This window comes from Coregonus clupeaformis, unplaced genomic scaffold (assembly GCF_020615455.1).
Source record: "Coregonus clupeaformis isolate EN_2021a unplaced genomic scaffold, ASM2061545v1 scaf0857, whole genome shotgun sequence".
NCBI classification, from domain to species: domain Eukaryota; kingdom Metazoa; phylum Chordata; class Actinopteri; order Salmoniformes; family Salmonidae; genus Coregonus; species Coregonus clupeaformis.
The window spans coordinates 52534-67500 of record NW_025534312.1 but is presented as its reverse complement, the minus strand read 5'-3'; the positions used below and the strand labels follow the sequence as shown (position 1 = coordinate 67500).

The 14967-nt window shown below is 48.2% G+C and overlaps 1 protein-coding gene across 1 annotated transcript in view; it reads right to left on the bottom strand.

Moving 5' to 3' along the window:
* Positions 1 to 14967, bottom strand: part of LOC121560280 (voltage-dependent calcium channel subunit alpha-2/delta-4-like) — a gene marked incomplete at its 3' end in the record, with an annotated part of 195648 nt that overhangs the window by 152984 nt on the left and 27697 nt on the right. Inside the window, 1 exon segment of the mRNA XM_045216930.1 lies at positions 1333 to 1422. Coding sequence (XP_045072865.1) covers positions 1333 to 1422 — 90 coding nt within the window.

Sequence of the window (14967 nt, the reverse complement as noted above, 5' to 3'; positions counted from 1 at the left end):
ATACACCAAAGACTGAGCAGGATGGTATGTCTATACACCAAAGACTGAGCAGGATGGTATGTCTATACACCAAAGACTGAGCAGGATGGTATGTCTATACACCAAAGACTGAGCAGGATGGTATGTCTCTACACCAAAGACTGAGCAGGATGGTATGTCTATACACCAAAGACTGAGCAGGATGGTATGTCTATACACCAAAGACTGAGCAGGATGGTATGTCTATACACCAAAGACTGAGCAGGATGGTATGTCTATACACCAAAGACTGAGCAGGATGGTATGTCTATACACCAAAGACTGAGCAGGATGGTATGTCTATACACCAAAGACTGAGCAGGATGGTATGTCTATACACCAAAGACTGAGCAGGATGGTATGTCTATACACCAAAGACTGAGCAGGATGGTATGTCTATACACCAAAGACTGAGCAGGATGGTATGTCTATACACCAAAGACTGAGCAGGATGGTATGTCTATACACCAAAGACTGAGCAGGATGGTATGTCTATACACCAAAGACTGAGCAGGATGGTATGTCTATACACCAAAGACTGAGCAGGATGGTATGTCTATACACCAAAGACTGAGCTGGATGGTATGTCTATACACCAAAGACTGAGCAGGATGGTATGTCTCTACACCAAAGGCTGAGCAGGATGGTATGTCTATACACCAAAGACTGAGCAGGATGGTATGTCTATACACCAAAGACTGAGCAGGATGGTATGTCTATACACCAAAGACTGAGCAGGATGGTATGTCTATACACCAAAGACTGAGCAGGATGGTATGTCTATACACCAAAGACTGAGCAGGATGGTATGTCTATACACCAAAGACTGAGCAGGATGGTATGTCTATACACCAAAGACTGAGCAGGATGGTATGTCTATACACCAAAGACTGAGCAGGATGGTATGTCTCTACACCAAAGACTGAGCAGGATGGTATGTCTATACACCAAAGACTGAGCAGGATGGTATGTCTATACACCAAAGACTGAGCAGGATGGTATGTCTATACACCAAAGACTGAGCAGGATGGTATGTCTCTACACCAAAGACTGAGCAGGATGGTATGTCTATACACCAAAGACTGAGCAGGATGGTATGTCTATACACCAAAGACTGAGCAGGATGGTATGTCTATACACCAAAGACTGAGCAGGATGGTATGTCTCTACACCAAAGACTGAGCAGGATGGTATGTCTCTACACCAAAGACTGAGCAGGATGGTATGTCTATACACCAAAGACTGAGCAGGATGGTATGTCTATACACCAAAGACTGAGCAGGATGGTATGTCTCTACACCAAAGAAGACAAACCTCATTGAGGATTTTGAAGGATTCCTTCATGGCCTTCTTGACTTTACCCTCTCCTTTTACATGGAGCTCTTCAACCAGCAACTTGAAGTGCTGCAGAGTGAGAGAGAGAGAGAGAGAGAGAGAGAGAGAGAGAGAGAGAGAGAGAGAGAGAGAGAGAGAGAGAGAGAGAGAGAGAGAGAGAGACAGATAGATACAGAGAGAGAGAGAGAGAGAGAGAGAGAGAGAGACAAAGAGCATGAGAGAGAGAGATACAGAGAGAGAGAGGGAGAGGGAGACCATTTAATTTATACTGAACAAAATATAAACGCAACAAGTAACAATTTCAACAATTTTACCGAGTTACAGTTCATATAAGGAAATCAGTCAATTTAAATAAATTCCTTAGGAATGGATTTCACATGACTGGGCAGGGGCACAGCTATGGGTGGGCCTCGGAGGGCATAGGCCCACCCACTTGGGAGCCAGGCCCACTCACTGGGGAAGCCAGGCCCAGCCAATCAGAATCAGTTTTTCCCCAAAATAATCCTCTGATTCATCAGCTGTCGGGGTGGCTGGTCTCAGACGATCCTGCAGGTGAAGAAGCCGGATGTGGAGGTCCTGGGCTGGTGTGGTTACAAGTGGTATGCGGTTGGACGTACTGCCAAATTCTCTAAAAAGACGTTGAAGGAGGCTTATGGTAGAGAAATTAAAATTAAATTCTCTGTCAACAGCTCTGGTGGACATTCCTGCAGTCAGCATGCCAATTGGCGCTCCCTCAAAACTTGAAAACATCTGTATCATTGTGTTGTGTGACAAAACTGCACATTTTAGAGTGGCCTTTTATTGTCCCCATTACAAGGTGCACCTGTGTAATGATCATGCTGTTTATTCAGCTTCTTGATATGCCACACCTGTCAGGTGGATGGATTATCTTCGTGAAGGAGAAATGCTCACTAAGAGGGATGTAAACAAATTTGTGCTAAAAATTTGAGAGAAATTAGCTTTTTGTGCGTATGGAACATTTCTGGGATCTTTTATTTCAGCTCATGAAACATGGGACGAACACTTACATTTTGCGTTTATATTTTGTTCAGTATAGTTTGACAGAGAGAGGGAGAGAGAGTTAGAGAGCGATATACCATTAAATGTAGTTATTGTTTGATGAATATAGAATTGGGTCTACCTTGCAGCTTTGAAAGGGGCTGTATATTTATGGAGAGGTGTGTCAATAGAGACTAAACACTGTGACTGATCTATGGAGAGGGGTGTCAATAGAGACTAAACACTGTGACTGATCTATGGAGAGGGGTGTGTTAATAACCCCAGACTAAACACTGTGACTGATCTATGGAGAGGTGTGTCAATAGAGACTAAACACTGTGACTGATCTATGGAGAGGGGTGTGTTAATAACCCCAGACTAAACACTGTGACTGATCTATGGAGAGGTGTGTCAATAGAGACTAAACACTGTGACTGATCTATGGAGAGGTGTGTCAATAGAGACTAAACACTGTGACTGATCTATGGAGAGGTGTGTCAATAGAGACTAAACACTGTGACTGATCTATGGAGAGGTGTGTCAATAGAGACTAAACACTGTGACTGATCTATGGAGAGGGGTGTCATAGAGACTAAACACTGTGACTGATCTATGGAGAGGGGTGTCAATAGAGACTAAACACTGTGACTGATCTATGGAGAGGGGTGTGTTAATAACCCCAGACTAAACACTGTGACTGATCTATGGAGAGGTGTGTCAATAGAGACTAAACACTGTGACTGATCTATGGAGAGGGGTGTCAATAGAGACTAAACACTGTGACTGATCTATGGAGAGGTGTGTCAATAGAGACTAAACACTGTGACTGATCTATGGAGAGGGGTGTCAATAGAGACTAAACACTGTGACTGATCTATGGAGAGGGGTGTCAATAGAGACTAAACACTGTGACTGATCTATGGAGAGGGGGTGTGTTAATAACCCCAGACTAAACACTGTGACTGATCTATGGAGAGGTGTGTCAATAGAGACTAAACACTGTGACTGATCTATGGAGAGGTGTGTCAATAGAGACTAAACACTGTGACTGATCTATGGAGAGGGGTGTGTTAATAACCCCAGACTAAACACTGTGACTGATCTATGGAGAGGTGTGTCAATAGGGACTAAACACTGTGACTGATCTATGGAGAGGTGTGTCAATAGGGACTAAACACTGTGACTGATCTATGGAGAGGGTGTGTTAATAACCCCAGACTAAACACTGTGACTGATCTATGGAGAGGTGTGTCAATAGAGACTAAACACTGTGACTGATCTATGGAGAGGTGTGTCAATAGAGACTAAACACTGTGACTGATCTATGGAGAGGGGTGTGTTAATAACCCCAGACTAAACACTGTGACTGATCTATGGAGAGGTGTGTCAATAGAGACTAAACACTGTGACTGATCTATGGAGAGGTGTGTCAATAGAGACTAAACACTGTGACTGATCTATGGAGAGGTGTGTCAATAGAGACTAAACACTGTGACTGATCTATGGAGAGGTGTGTCAATAGAGACTAAACACTGTGACTGGATCTATGGAGAGGTGTGTCAATAGAGACTAAACACTGTGACTGATCTATGGAGAGGGGTGTGTTAATAACCCCAGACTAAACACTGTGACTGATCTATGGAGAGGTGTGTCAATAGGGACTAAACACTGTGACTGATCTATGGAGAGGTGTGTCAATAGGGACTAAACACTGTGACTGATCTATGGAGAGGGGTGTGTTAATAACCCCAGACTAAACACTGTGACTGATCTATGGAGAGGTGTGTCAATAGAGACTAAACACTGTGACTGATCTATGGAGAGGTGTGTCAATAGAGACTAAACACTGTGACTGATCTATGGAGAGGGGTGTGTTAATAACCCCAGACTAAACACTGTGACTGATCTATGGAGAGGTGTGTCAATAGAGACTAAACACTGTGACTGATCTATGGAGAGGTGTGTCAATAGAGACTAAACACTGTGACTGATCTATGGAGAGGTGTGTCAATAGAGACTAAACACTGTGACTGATCTATGGAGAGGGGTGTGTTAATAACCCCAGACTAAACACTGTGACTGATCTATGGAGAGGTGTGTCAATAGAGACTAAACACTGTGACTGATCTATGGAGAGGTGTGTCAATAGAGACTAAACACTGTGACTGATCTATGGAGAGGTGTGTCAATAGAGACTAAACACTGTGACTGATCTATGGAGAGGTGTGTCAATAGAGACTAAACACTGTGACTGATCTATGGAGAGGGGTGTCAATAGAGACTAAACACTGTGACTGATCTATGGAGAGGGGTGTCAATAGAGACTAAACACTGTGACTGATCTATGGAGAGGGGTGTGTTAATAACCCCAGACTAAACACTGTGACTGATCTATGGAGAGGTGTATCAATAGAGCTCTGACTGTGTTGATAGCTAATTTTTTTTTGAAAAGTGTACTTACATGTGGTTGTCCAGTGATAGAAAAAGTACCCAATTGTCATACTTGAGTAAAAGTAAAGATAACTTAATAGAAAATGACTCAAGTAAAAGTGAAAGTCACCCAGTTAAATACTACTTGAGTAAAAGTCTAAAAGTATTTGGGTTTAAATATACTTAAGTATCAAAAGTAAATGTATTTGCTAAACTATACTTAAGTATCAAAAGTAAAAGTATAAATTATTTCAAAGTCCTTATATTAAGCAAACCAGACGGCACCATTTTCTTGTTATATATATTTTTATATACGAATTGCCAAGGGGCACACAGCCAGGGGTACACTGTTTTGTGAGTCCGCCAGATCAGAGGCAGTAGGGATGACCAGGGATGTTATCTTGATAAGTGCGTGAATTAGACAATTTTCCTGTCCTGCTTAGCATTCAAAATGTAACGAGTACTTTTGGGTGTCAGGGAAAATGTATAGAGTAAAAAGTACATAATTTTCTTTAGGAATGTAGTGAAGTAAAAGTAAAAGTTGTCAAAAATATAAATAGTAAAGTAAACTTATGTCACTACAGACCCCCTGGTTCGATTCCAGGCTGTATCATAACCGGCTGTGATTGGGAGTCCCATAGGGTGGCGCACAATTGGCCCAGCGTCGTCCGGGTTTGGCCGGTGTAGGCCGTCATTGTAAATAAGAATTTGTTCTTAACTGACATGCCTAGTTAAATAAAATTAAAATAAAAGTACAGATAGCCCCCAAAAAGTTTAAGTATTTTTACTTAAGTACTTTATACCACTGTGGTTGTCCCACCTAGCTATCTTAAGATGAATGCACTAACTGTAAGCCAGAGCGTCTGCTAAATGACTAAAACGGAAATGTTAAATTTAAGTTGAGGCATTAACTCCGAATGGTTAAGGTTAAGGTTAAGTTCAGGCATTAACTCGGATTGGTTAAGGTTAGACATTAACTCTGATTGGTTAAGGTTAAGGTTAAGTTCAGGCATTAACTCTGATTGGTTAAGGTTAAGGTTAAATTCAGGCATTAACTCTGATTGGTTAAGGTTAGACATTAACTCTGATTGGTTAAGGTTAAGGTTAAGTTCAGGCATTAACTCTGATTGGTTAAGGTTAAGGTTAAGTTCAGGCATTAACTCTGATTGGTTAAGGTTAAGGTTAAGTTCAGGCATTAACTCTGATTTTTTAGGTTAGACATTAACTCTGATTGGTTAAGGCTAAGGGTGAAGGTTTGGGATAGGCTTAAAACAGAAATATCAAAAACAACTTTCTATCGCTGGATTTGAACTTGCAACCTTCGGAATCAGAGGCAGATGCTTATACCCATCCAGCAACCCCCGTTCACAACACCCTCACAAAACTGAAACCTACTTGAAGGTAACATCGCTCACTGTTGCCCCTAGTAGCCGGTTTCCACGTCATCTACCGATGTCCTCAGACATGGATGGACGTTGAATACTGACTTGTATCACGGGTGACCTGGCTGAACTACTGTTTCAGAGAGACAGGATACTGTGACTGCGAGGTAGAAGAGGAAGCGATTATCACCCCAAATGGACTAACACCTTTAACCAGGGAAGCAACCTATTTCAAAGTAACAAAACAGAATAAAGCAGTGATATATACTGGGTTGTACACTGATAATGAACTGATGCTTATTATGGTTTGATGAGTCACTGAGATAGAGAGAGAGAAACAGTTTGGGAGATGGAGAAAGATATAAATATTCCTACCCATCTGTTTATGTTCATCCCCCTCTCCCAGTTCTGTTCGTTGTGTTTATCAGTGTTTCTGCATTTTTGTCTAACATCTGTACGGCCTGTCTGCTACCGGCTGCTTCCCTGTCTGCCCGGCCAATCACATCCTCTCCTGGGGAGTCATGTGAGAGTAAAGCTGTCAGTAAGGGATGACCCCACCTGCTCTGCTCTGTGATGCATGTAGAGGAGGATAGGAAGAAGAGGAGGAAGAGGGGAGGAGAGGAGGAGGAGGGGAGAGGAGGAAGAGGGGGAGAGGGGAAGGAGAGGAGGAAGAGGGGAAGAGAGGAGGAAGAGGGGAGGAGAGGAGGGAGAGGAGGAGAGGAGGAAGAGGAGGAGAGGAGGAGAGGAGAGGAGGGGGAGAGGAGGAAGAGGGGAGGAGATGAGGTGAGGAGGGGAAGGAGATGAGGAGAGGAGAAGGAGAGGAGGAAGAGGGGAGGAGAGGAGGAGAAGAGGAAGAGGGGAGGAGATGAGGAGATGAGGAGAGGAGGAAGAAGAGGAGAGGAGAGGAGGAGGAGAAGAGGAAGAGGGGAGGAGAGGAGGAAGAGGAGAAGAGGAAGAGGGGAGGAGAAGAGGAAGAGGGGAGGAGATGAGGAGAGGAGAGGAGGAAGAAGCGGAGAGGAGAGGAGGAGGAGAGGAAGAGGGGAGGAGATGAGGAGAGGAGGAAGAAGAGGAGAGGAGAGGAGGAGAGGAGGAAGAGGGGAGGAGAGGAGGAGAGGAGGAGAGGAGGAAGAAGAGGAGAGGAGGAAGAAGAGGAGAGGAGGAGAGGAGGAGGAAGAGGGGAGGAGAGGAGGAAGTGGGGAGGAGAAGAAGAAGAGGGGAGGAGAAGAGGAAGAGGGGAGGAGATGAGGAGGAGAGGAAGAGGAAGGAGGAAGAGGGGAGGAGATGAGGAGAGGAGGAAGAAGAGGAGAGGAGAGGAGAGGAGGAGGAGAGGAGGAACAAGAGGAGAGGAGGAGAGGAGGAAGAGGGGAGGAGAAGAGGAAGAGGGGAGGAGATGAAGAGATGAGGAAGAAGAGGAGAGGAGGAGGAGAGGAGGAGGAGGAGAGGAAGAGGGGAGGAGGAAGAGGGGAGGAGATGAGGAGATGAGGAGAGGAGGAAGAAGAGGAGAGGAGGAGAGGAGGAGAAAGTAGGCCACAACAAACAGTAAACTTAACTCCACAGCAGGTGTGATGACAGACAGACAGACAAGCGGGAGGGAGAGGGAGGGAAAAGAAGAGAGAGGGTTAGAGGGAGGGAGGAAAGAAAGAAAGAAAGAGGGGAGATAGAAAGAAGAAGAAAAAGAAAGAAAGAAAGAAAGAGAAGGAAAAGAAGAAGAGAAGAAAGAAAGAGGAAATGGACTGAGGGAGAGGAGGGGAAAGACAATAAATATAAGGAAAGGAGGGGTGGAGGGGAGAGTTGAGACCATATGGGGGAAAGGAGGGAGAGAGAGAAGGAAGGATGGATTGGGCAGAGGTTATGTCATTAGAAGATAAGAAGAATGAAAGAATACTGAAGGAGGCAGAGGAGAGAGGGATAGAGGGAGTTAGGGATAGAGGGAGTTAGGGAAAGAGGGAGTTAGAGATAGAGGGAGTTAGGGAAAGAGGGAGTTAGGGAAAGAGGGAGTTAGGGATAGAGGGAGTAGTAAGGGAGTTAGATAGAGGGAGTTAGGATAGAGGTTAGGGGATAGAGGGAGTTAGGGGATAGAGAGTTAGGGGATAGAGGGAGTTAGGATAGAGGAGTTAGGGATAGAGGGAGGAGGGATAGAGGGAGCTAGGGATAGAGGGAGCTAGGGGATAGAGGGAGTTAGATAGAGGGAGGGAGGGATAGAGGGAGTTAGGATAGAGGGAGTTAGGGATAGAGGAGAGTTAGGGGATGAGGGAGTTAGGGATAGAGGGAGGATAGAGGGAGCAGGGGATAGAGGGTTAGGATAGAGGGAGTTAGGGAAGAGGGGATGAGGACAGGAGGGGAGTTAGGATAGAGGAGGTAGAGGGAGGGGATAGAGGGAGCTAGGATAGAGGGAGGGAGGATAGAGGGAGTTAGGACAGAGGAGTTAGGGATAGAGGGAGGGATATAGGGAGCTAGGGATAAGGGAGGTAGGGGATAGGAGGGAGATGATAGAGTGAGAGAGGAGAGAGGAGGGTAGGGAGTAGATGGAGAGCAGGTAGACGGATTAGGGATAGATGGAGCCAGGTGACAGAGGGAGCTAGGATAGGGGGATAGAGGGATGGGTGGGGGATAGAGTGGATAGGATAGAGGAGGAGGGAGGAAATAGAGGGAGGGATAGAGGGAGTTAGGAGTAGAGGGAGTGATAGAGGGAGCTAGGATAGAGGGAGTTAGGTAGAGGGAGTTAGGGATAGAGGGAGTTAGGATAGAGGAGGGGGATAGGGGGAGTTAGGATAGAGGAGTTAGGGAGAAAGAGGGAGTTAGGGATAGAGGGTAGTTAGGGACAGAGGGAGTTAGGATAGAGGGAACTAGGATAGAGGGAGCTAGGATAGAGGAGGGAGGGATAGAGGGGAGTTAGGGATAGAGGGATTTAGGGATAGAGGGAGGGAGGAATAGAGGGAGGTAGGGATAGAGGGAGGGAGGGATAGAGGGCAGGAGAGTAGAGGGATAGAAGGAGAGGAGGGATGGCAGAGGAGAGGACAGAGGATAGAGGGGGGAGCGGAGGGAGATGAGCAGGATAGAGGATGGAGGATAGAGGGAGATAGGGGATAGAGGGAGACAGTTATGGATAGAGGGAGTTAGGAGATAGAGGGAGAGTGGATAGAGGAGTAGGGATAGAGGAGTTAGGATAGAGGAGGGAGGATAGAGGGAGCTAGGGGATAGAGGGAGTTAGGGATAGATGGGAGTTTCAGGAGGAGAGGAGCAGGGATAGAGGAGCAGGGACAGAGGGAGCCAGGAGATAGAGGTGAGTATGGATAGAGGAGCTAGGACAGAGGGAGATGGGGGATAGAGGAAGTCAGGGATGATGGACAGTAGAGGAGTTAGGGATAGAGTGGTTACAAGAGGTGGAGGGGAGGGAGTAGAGGGAGTTAGGATAGAGGAGCTAGGGATAGAGGGAGAATGGGAGGATAGGTAGAGGAGTAGGGATAGAGGGAGGGAGTGATAGAGGGAGTAGGGGTAGAGGGAGTTAGGGATAGAGGGAGGGGGATAGAGGGAGCTAGGATAGAGGGAGTTAGGATAGAGGGAGGGATAGAGGGAGGGAGGGATAGAGGAGTTAGGGATAGAGGGAGTTAGGGAATAGAGGGAGGGTGGATAGAGGAGTAGGGACAGAGGGAGTTAGGATAGAGGGAGGAGGATAGAGGAGTTAGGATAGAGGGAGCTAGAGATAGAGGGAGCTAGGGATAGAGGGAGGGAGGGATAGAGGGAGGAGAGGATAGAGGGAGTTAGGATGAGGATATGATGGATAGACAGAGGAGTAGGATAGAGGAGTTAGGGATAGTAGGGAGTGAGGATAGAGGAGAGGAGGGATAGAGGAGTTAGGGATAGAGGGAGTGAGGGGATAGAGAGGAGGGAGGGATAGAGTGGGAGTTAGGGGATAGAGGGAGTTAGGGATAAAAGGAGGGAGGGATAGAGGGAGTTAGGGGATAGAGGGAGGGAGGGATAGAGGGAGTTAGGGATAGAGGGAGGGAGGGATAGAGGGAGGGAGGGATAGAGGGAGTTAGGGATAGAGGGAGTGCTAGGGAGAGAGGGAGGAGGGATAGAGGAGTTAGGGATAGAGGGAGCTAGGATAGAGGGAGGGGGATAGAGGGAGGGAGGATAGAGGGAGCTAGGATAGAGGGAGTTAGGATAGAGGAGGGAGGGGATGAGGGAGTAGGGGATAGAGGGAGGTAGGGATAGAGGGAGTTAGGGATAGAGTGAAGTGGGAGGGATAGAGGAGTGGAGTAGAGGGAAAGAGTGGGATAGAGGAGTTAGGGATAGAGGGAGGGAGTTGATAGAGGGCTAGGGATAGAGGGAGCAGGGGTAGAAGGGAGCTAGGGATAGAAGGGAATTAGGGATAGAGGAGTTAGGGATAGATGGAGAGAGGGATAGAGGGAGGTAGGGATAGGAGTGGGATAGAGGGAGGAGATAGAGATGGAGGATGGGAGTTAGGGATGAGGGAGTAGGATAGAGGGAGGAGGGATAGAGGAGTTAGGGATAGAGGGAGGAGGAGTAGAGGGAGGGAGGGATAGAGGGAGGGAGGGATAGAGGGAGTTAGGACAGAGGAGCGAGGGATAGGGAGGGAGGATAGGGGAGGTAGGAAGGATTAGGGATAGAGGAGTTAGGAAGAGAATTAGGAGGAGGAGAGGGTGGATAGAGAGTAGGAGTAGAGGAGTAGAAGAGGCAGAGTGATAGAGGATAGAGGTTAGGCGTGATGGGATAGAGGGAGTAGATGATATAAGGATAGAGTGGAAGAGAGAGGAGGAACAGAGATTAGGGGGTAGAGGAGGATAGAGGGAGTTAGGATAGAGGGGAGCTAGGGATAGAGGATGGGGAGAGGAGTTAGGGACAGAGGAGAGATAGACAGGGGATGAGAGGGTGGGAAGATGGGGGAGGGATGGAGCTAGCGAGAATGGACAGAGGGTAGGATGAGGGAGGGAGCGGATGGGAGTTAGGATAGAGGGAGCTAGGGATAGAGGAGCTAGGGATAGAGGGAGTTAGGGATAGAGGTAGCATAGAGTAGATAGGGATAGAGGAGTTAGGATAGAGGGGAGGAAGGGAGTGGGGTTAGGGATAGAGGGAGTTAGGGATAGAGGAGTTGGGAGGATAGAGGGAGTTAGGATAGAGGGAGTTAGGGATAGAGGAGTATAGGAAGAGGGGGGAGTGAGAGGGAGTTAGGGATAGAGAGGAGTAGGGATAGAGGAAGAGAGCGATAGGGATAGAGAGGGAGCCAGGAAGCAGAGGAAGGATGAGGGTAGGACAGAGGAGCTAGGAGCAGAGAGGAAAAAAGGACCAGGGGAAGAGAGTTGGACAGAGTGGAGCGATGAGATAGAGGAGCTAGGGACAGAGGGAGTAGGGATGGAATGGATTAGGGAAGAGGGAGTTAGGGAAAGAAGGAGTAGGAGCAGGAAGAGATGGGAGGATAGAGGAATAGGACGAGGGACAGCTAGATGATAGAGGAGCAGGGATAGATGTGGAGTAGGAGGAGAGGAGGGAGAGGGAAGAGGAGTAGACAGGATGTAGGATAGAGGAGAAGATAGAGGAGTTAGGATAGAGGGAGCTAGGACAGAGGGAGCTAGGGCATAGAGAGTTAGGGACAGAGGGAGCTAGGTAGGGAGTTAGGGATAGAGGAGGTAGGGGATAAGGAGATAGGATAGAGAGGAGTTAGGATAGAGGGAGCGAGGGATGGGAGCCAGAGGAATAGGATGAGAGCTAGGGGACAGAATGGAGCTGGGACAGAGGGAGCTAGGATAGAGGAGTAGGGATAGATGGAGTTATGGATAGATGGACTGTAGGGTGGATAGAGGGAGTTAGGGATAGGATGGAGTTATGGATAGATGGAGCTAGGGATAGAGGGAGCTAGGATAGAGTGGTGATAGGGAGTTAGGGATAGAGGGAGGAGCCGGATAGAGGGATTGCTAGAGGGATGGGATAGAGGGGTATCGGATAGAGAAGGAGGAGTGGAGGATAGAGGATAATAGGGACAGAGTGGGATAGGGCAGGATAGAGGGCAGTTAGAGATAGGAGTTAGGATGGGAGTGGAGGAGAGAGGAGGGAGTTAGGGAATAGGGGGAGTTAGGGATGAGGGAGTTAGGGATAGAGGGAGTTAGGATAGAGGGAGTTAGGACAGAGGGGGGGTAGGGGGGAGGGATAGAGGGAGTTAGGGACAGAGTGGAGCTAGGATAGAGGGAGGAGAGGAAGATAGAGGGAGAGGGAGTGGGAGAGAGGGAGTTAGGGACAGAGGAGTGAGTGGATAGAGGAGGGAGTGATAGAGGAGCAGACAGTTATTTGGTAGGATAGAGGGAGCTAGGGCAGGGGGAGCCGAGGGATAGAGGGAGTTAGGGACAGAGGAGGAGGACGAGTGGATGGTGGATATGATGCTTAGGATAGAGGAGCTAGGGGATAGAGGGAGTTAGGTATAGAGGGAGTTAGATGAGGGAGCTAGGATAGAGGGAGCTAGGGATAGAGGGAGGTTAGGGGATAGAGGGGAGTTAGGAGAGAGGATGAAGAGAGGAGGATAGAGGGAAGTTGGAGATAGAGCAGAGAGATGGAGCTAGGGATAGAGGAGTGTAGGGTATAGTAGGGATAGGATAGAGGAAAGAGGAGTGAGATAGAGGGAGTGGGATGGATAGAGGACTTAGGGGATGAGGAGGGAGGAGAGGGATGGAGGATAGAGGAGTTAGGGATAGAGGGAGCTAGGGAAAGAGGAGGAATCAGAGAAATATGTGATAGAGGAGAGTTAGGGGAGATAGAGGGAGTGAGGATAGAGGAGAGTTAGGGATAGAGGGAGTTAGGGATGAGGGAGAAGGGGTGGATAGAGGGAGTGGGATAGAGGAGTTAGGGATAGAGGAGTTAGGATAGAGGGGAGTGAGGGATAGAGGGGAGTTAGGGACAGAGAGGAGTTGGGACAGAGGGAGTGGAGGGATAGAGGGTAGAGAGGGTAGGGATAGAGGGAGTAGAACAGAGGGAGTAAGTTGACGGAGGGAGGGAGGGAGCAGATAAGAGGAGGAGATGGGGGTAGGATAGGGAGTTAGGGATAGGAGTTAGGATAGAGGGAGCTAGGGATGGGGAGGGAGTGATGGTAGGACAGAGGGATGAGGGATAGAGGGAGTTGAGGATAGAGGATAGGGATGAAGGAGAGGACAGATAGGGAGAGTTAGGGATAGAGGAGCTAGGGAGAGGAGGAGGACAGAGGAGTAGGACGGAGGAGGGGGATAGTAGAGGGAGTGGATAGAGGGAGTGGAGGATAGAGGGAGCTAGGATAGAGGGAGTGGAGGGATAGAAGAGCGAGTCAGGGGAGCAGAGGAAAGTTAGGAGGAGCTAGACAGAGGAGTTAGGGACAGAGGGAGCTAGGACAGAGGGAGGGAGGGATAGAGGTAGAGGAGCAGAGGGAGCAGGTGGAAAGATGGAGTTGAGGGATAGAGGAGCTAGGGACAGAGGGAGTTAGGGACAGATGGTGAGATGAGGAGATAGAGAGACAGAGGAGGAGGATAGGGACAGGGAAGTAGAGACAGAAAGGTAGGACAGAGGGACACAGGAGCAAATGGAGGAGGAGCTAGGACAGAGGGAGCTAGGGAAGAGGGAGGGAGGGATAGAGGGAGCTAGGTGATAGAGGGAAGTTAGGAGAGGAGAGGAGCAGAGGAAGAGGAAGAGGAGGAACTAGGAGTAGGGATAGAGGGAGGGAGGGATAGAGGCGACAGAGGGAGCCAGAAGGATAGATGGGACAGGGTAGGGATAGAGGGAGGTAGGGATAGAGGAGGAGTAGTGGAGGAGAGGATAGAGGGGGAGCTAGGGAAAGAGGATAGGATAGAGGGTGAGCTAGGGATAGAGGAGAGTTAGGATAGAGGAGCTAGGATATAGATAGAGGGAGTTAGGGATAGAGGAGTTAGGGATAAGAGGGAGTTAGGATAGAGGGAGGGAGGGATAGAGGGAGTTAGGATAGAGGGAGCTAGGAGCAGAGGATAGAGGAGGTGAGGGAGGATAGAGGGAGTAGGATAGAGGAGTTGGATAGAGGGAGGAAGGGAAGATAGAGGAGTTAGGGATAGGGGAGCTAGGGATAGAGGTGGGTTAGGGGACAGAGGGAGATAGGAAAATAGAGGGAGACGAGGAGATAGAGGGAGCTAGGGATAGAGGATAATAGGATGAGGAGTTAGGGATAGAGGATAGAGCTGGGATAGAGGGAGCTAGGGATAGAGGAGAGGATAGAGGAGTTAGGATAGAGGGAGTTAGGATAGAGGGAGTTAGGACAGAGGGAGAGTGATATAGAGGGAGCTAGGAGAGAGGAGAGGAGGGATAGAGGGAGTTAGGGATAGAGGGAGGTAGGGAGAATAGAGGGAGCTGGTGATAGAGGGAGCTAGGGAAGAGAGTTAGGGAGGGAGGGAGGATAGAGGTAGATAGAGGAGTTAGGGATAGAGGGAGCTAGGGGATTAGAGGAGTTAGGATAGAGGAGTGAGAGGGACTAGACGGATAGAGGAGCAGACGGAGGGGAGGACAGAGGGAGTTAGGGATGAGGAAGAGGAGGGATGGAGGACTTAGGGACAGAGGACTAAGGAAAGAGGGGAGCTAGGAGGATAGAGGATTAGAGATAGAGGGAGGGATAGGGGATGGGTTATAGAGGGATAAGGATAGAGGAGTTAGGATAGAGAGGAGGTAGGGATAGAGGAAGAGGAGGGAGAGAGGGAGAGGGATAGAGGATGAGAGGGGGACAGAGGGAGTGGGATAGGGGGTTAGGATAGAGGAGCTAGGGATATGAGGAAGAGGAGCTAGGGATAGAGGGAGTTAGGGATAG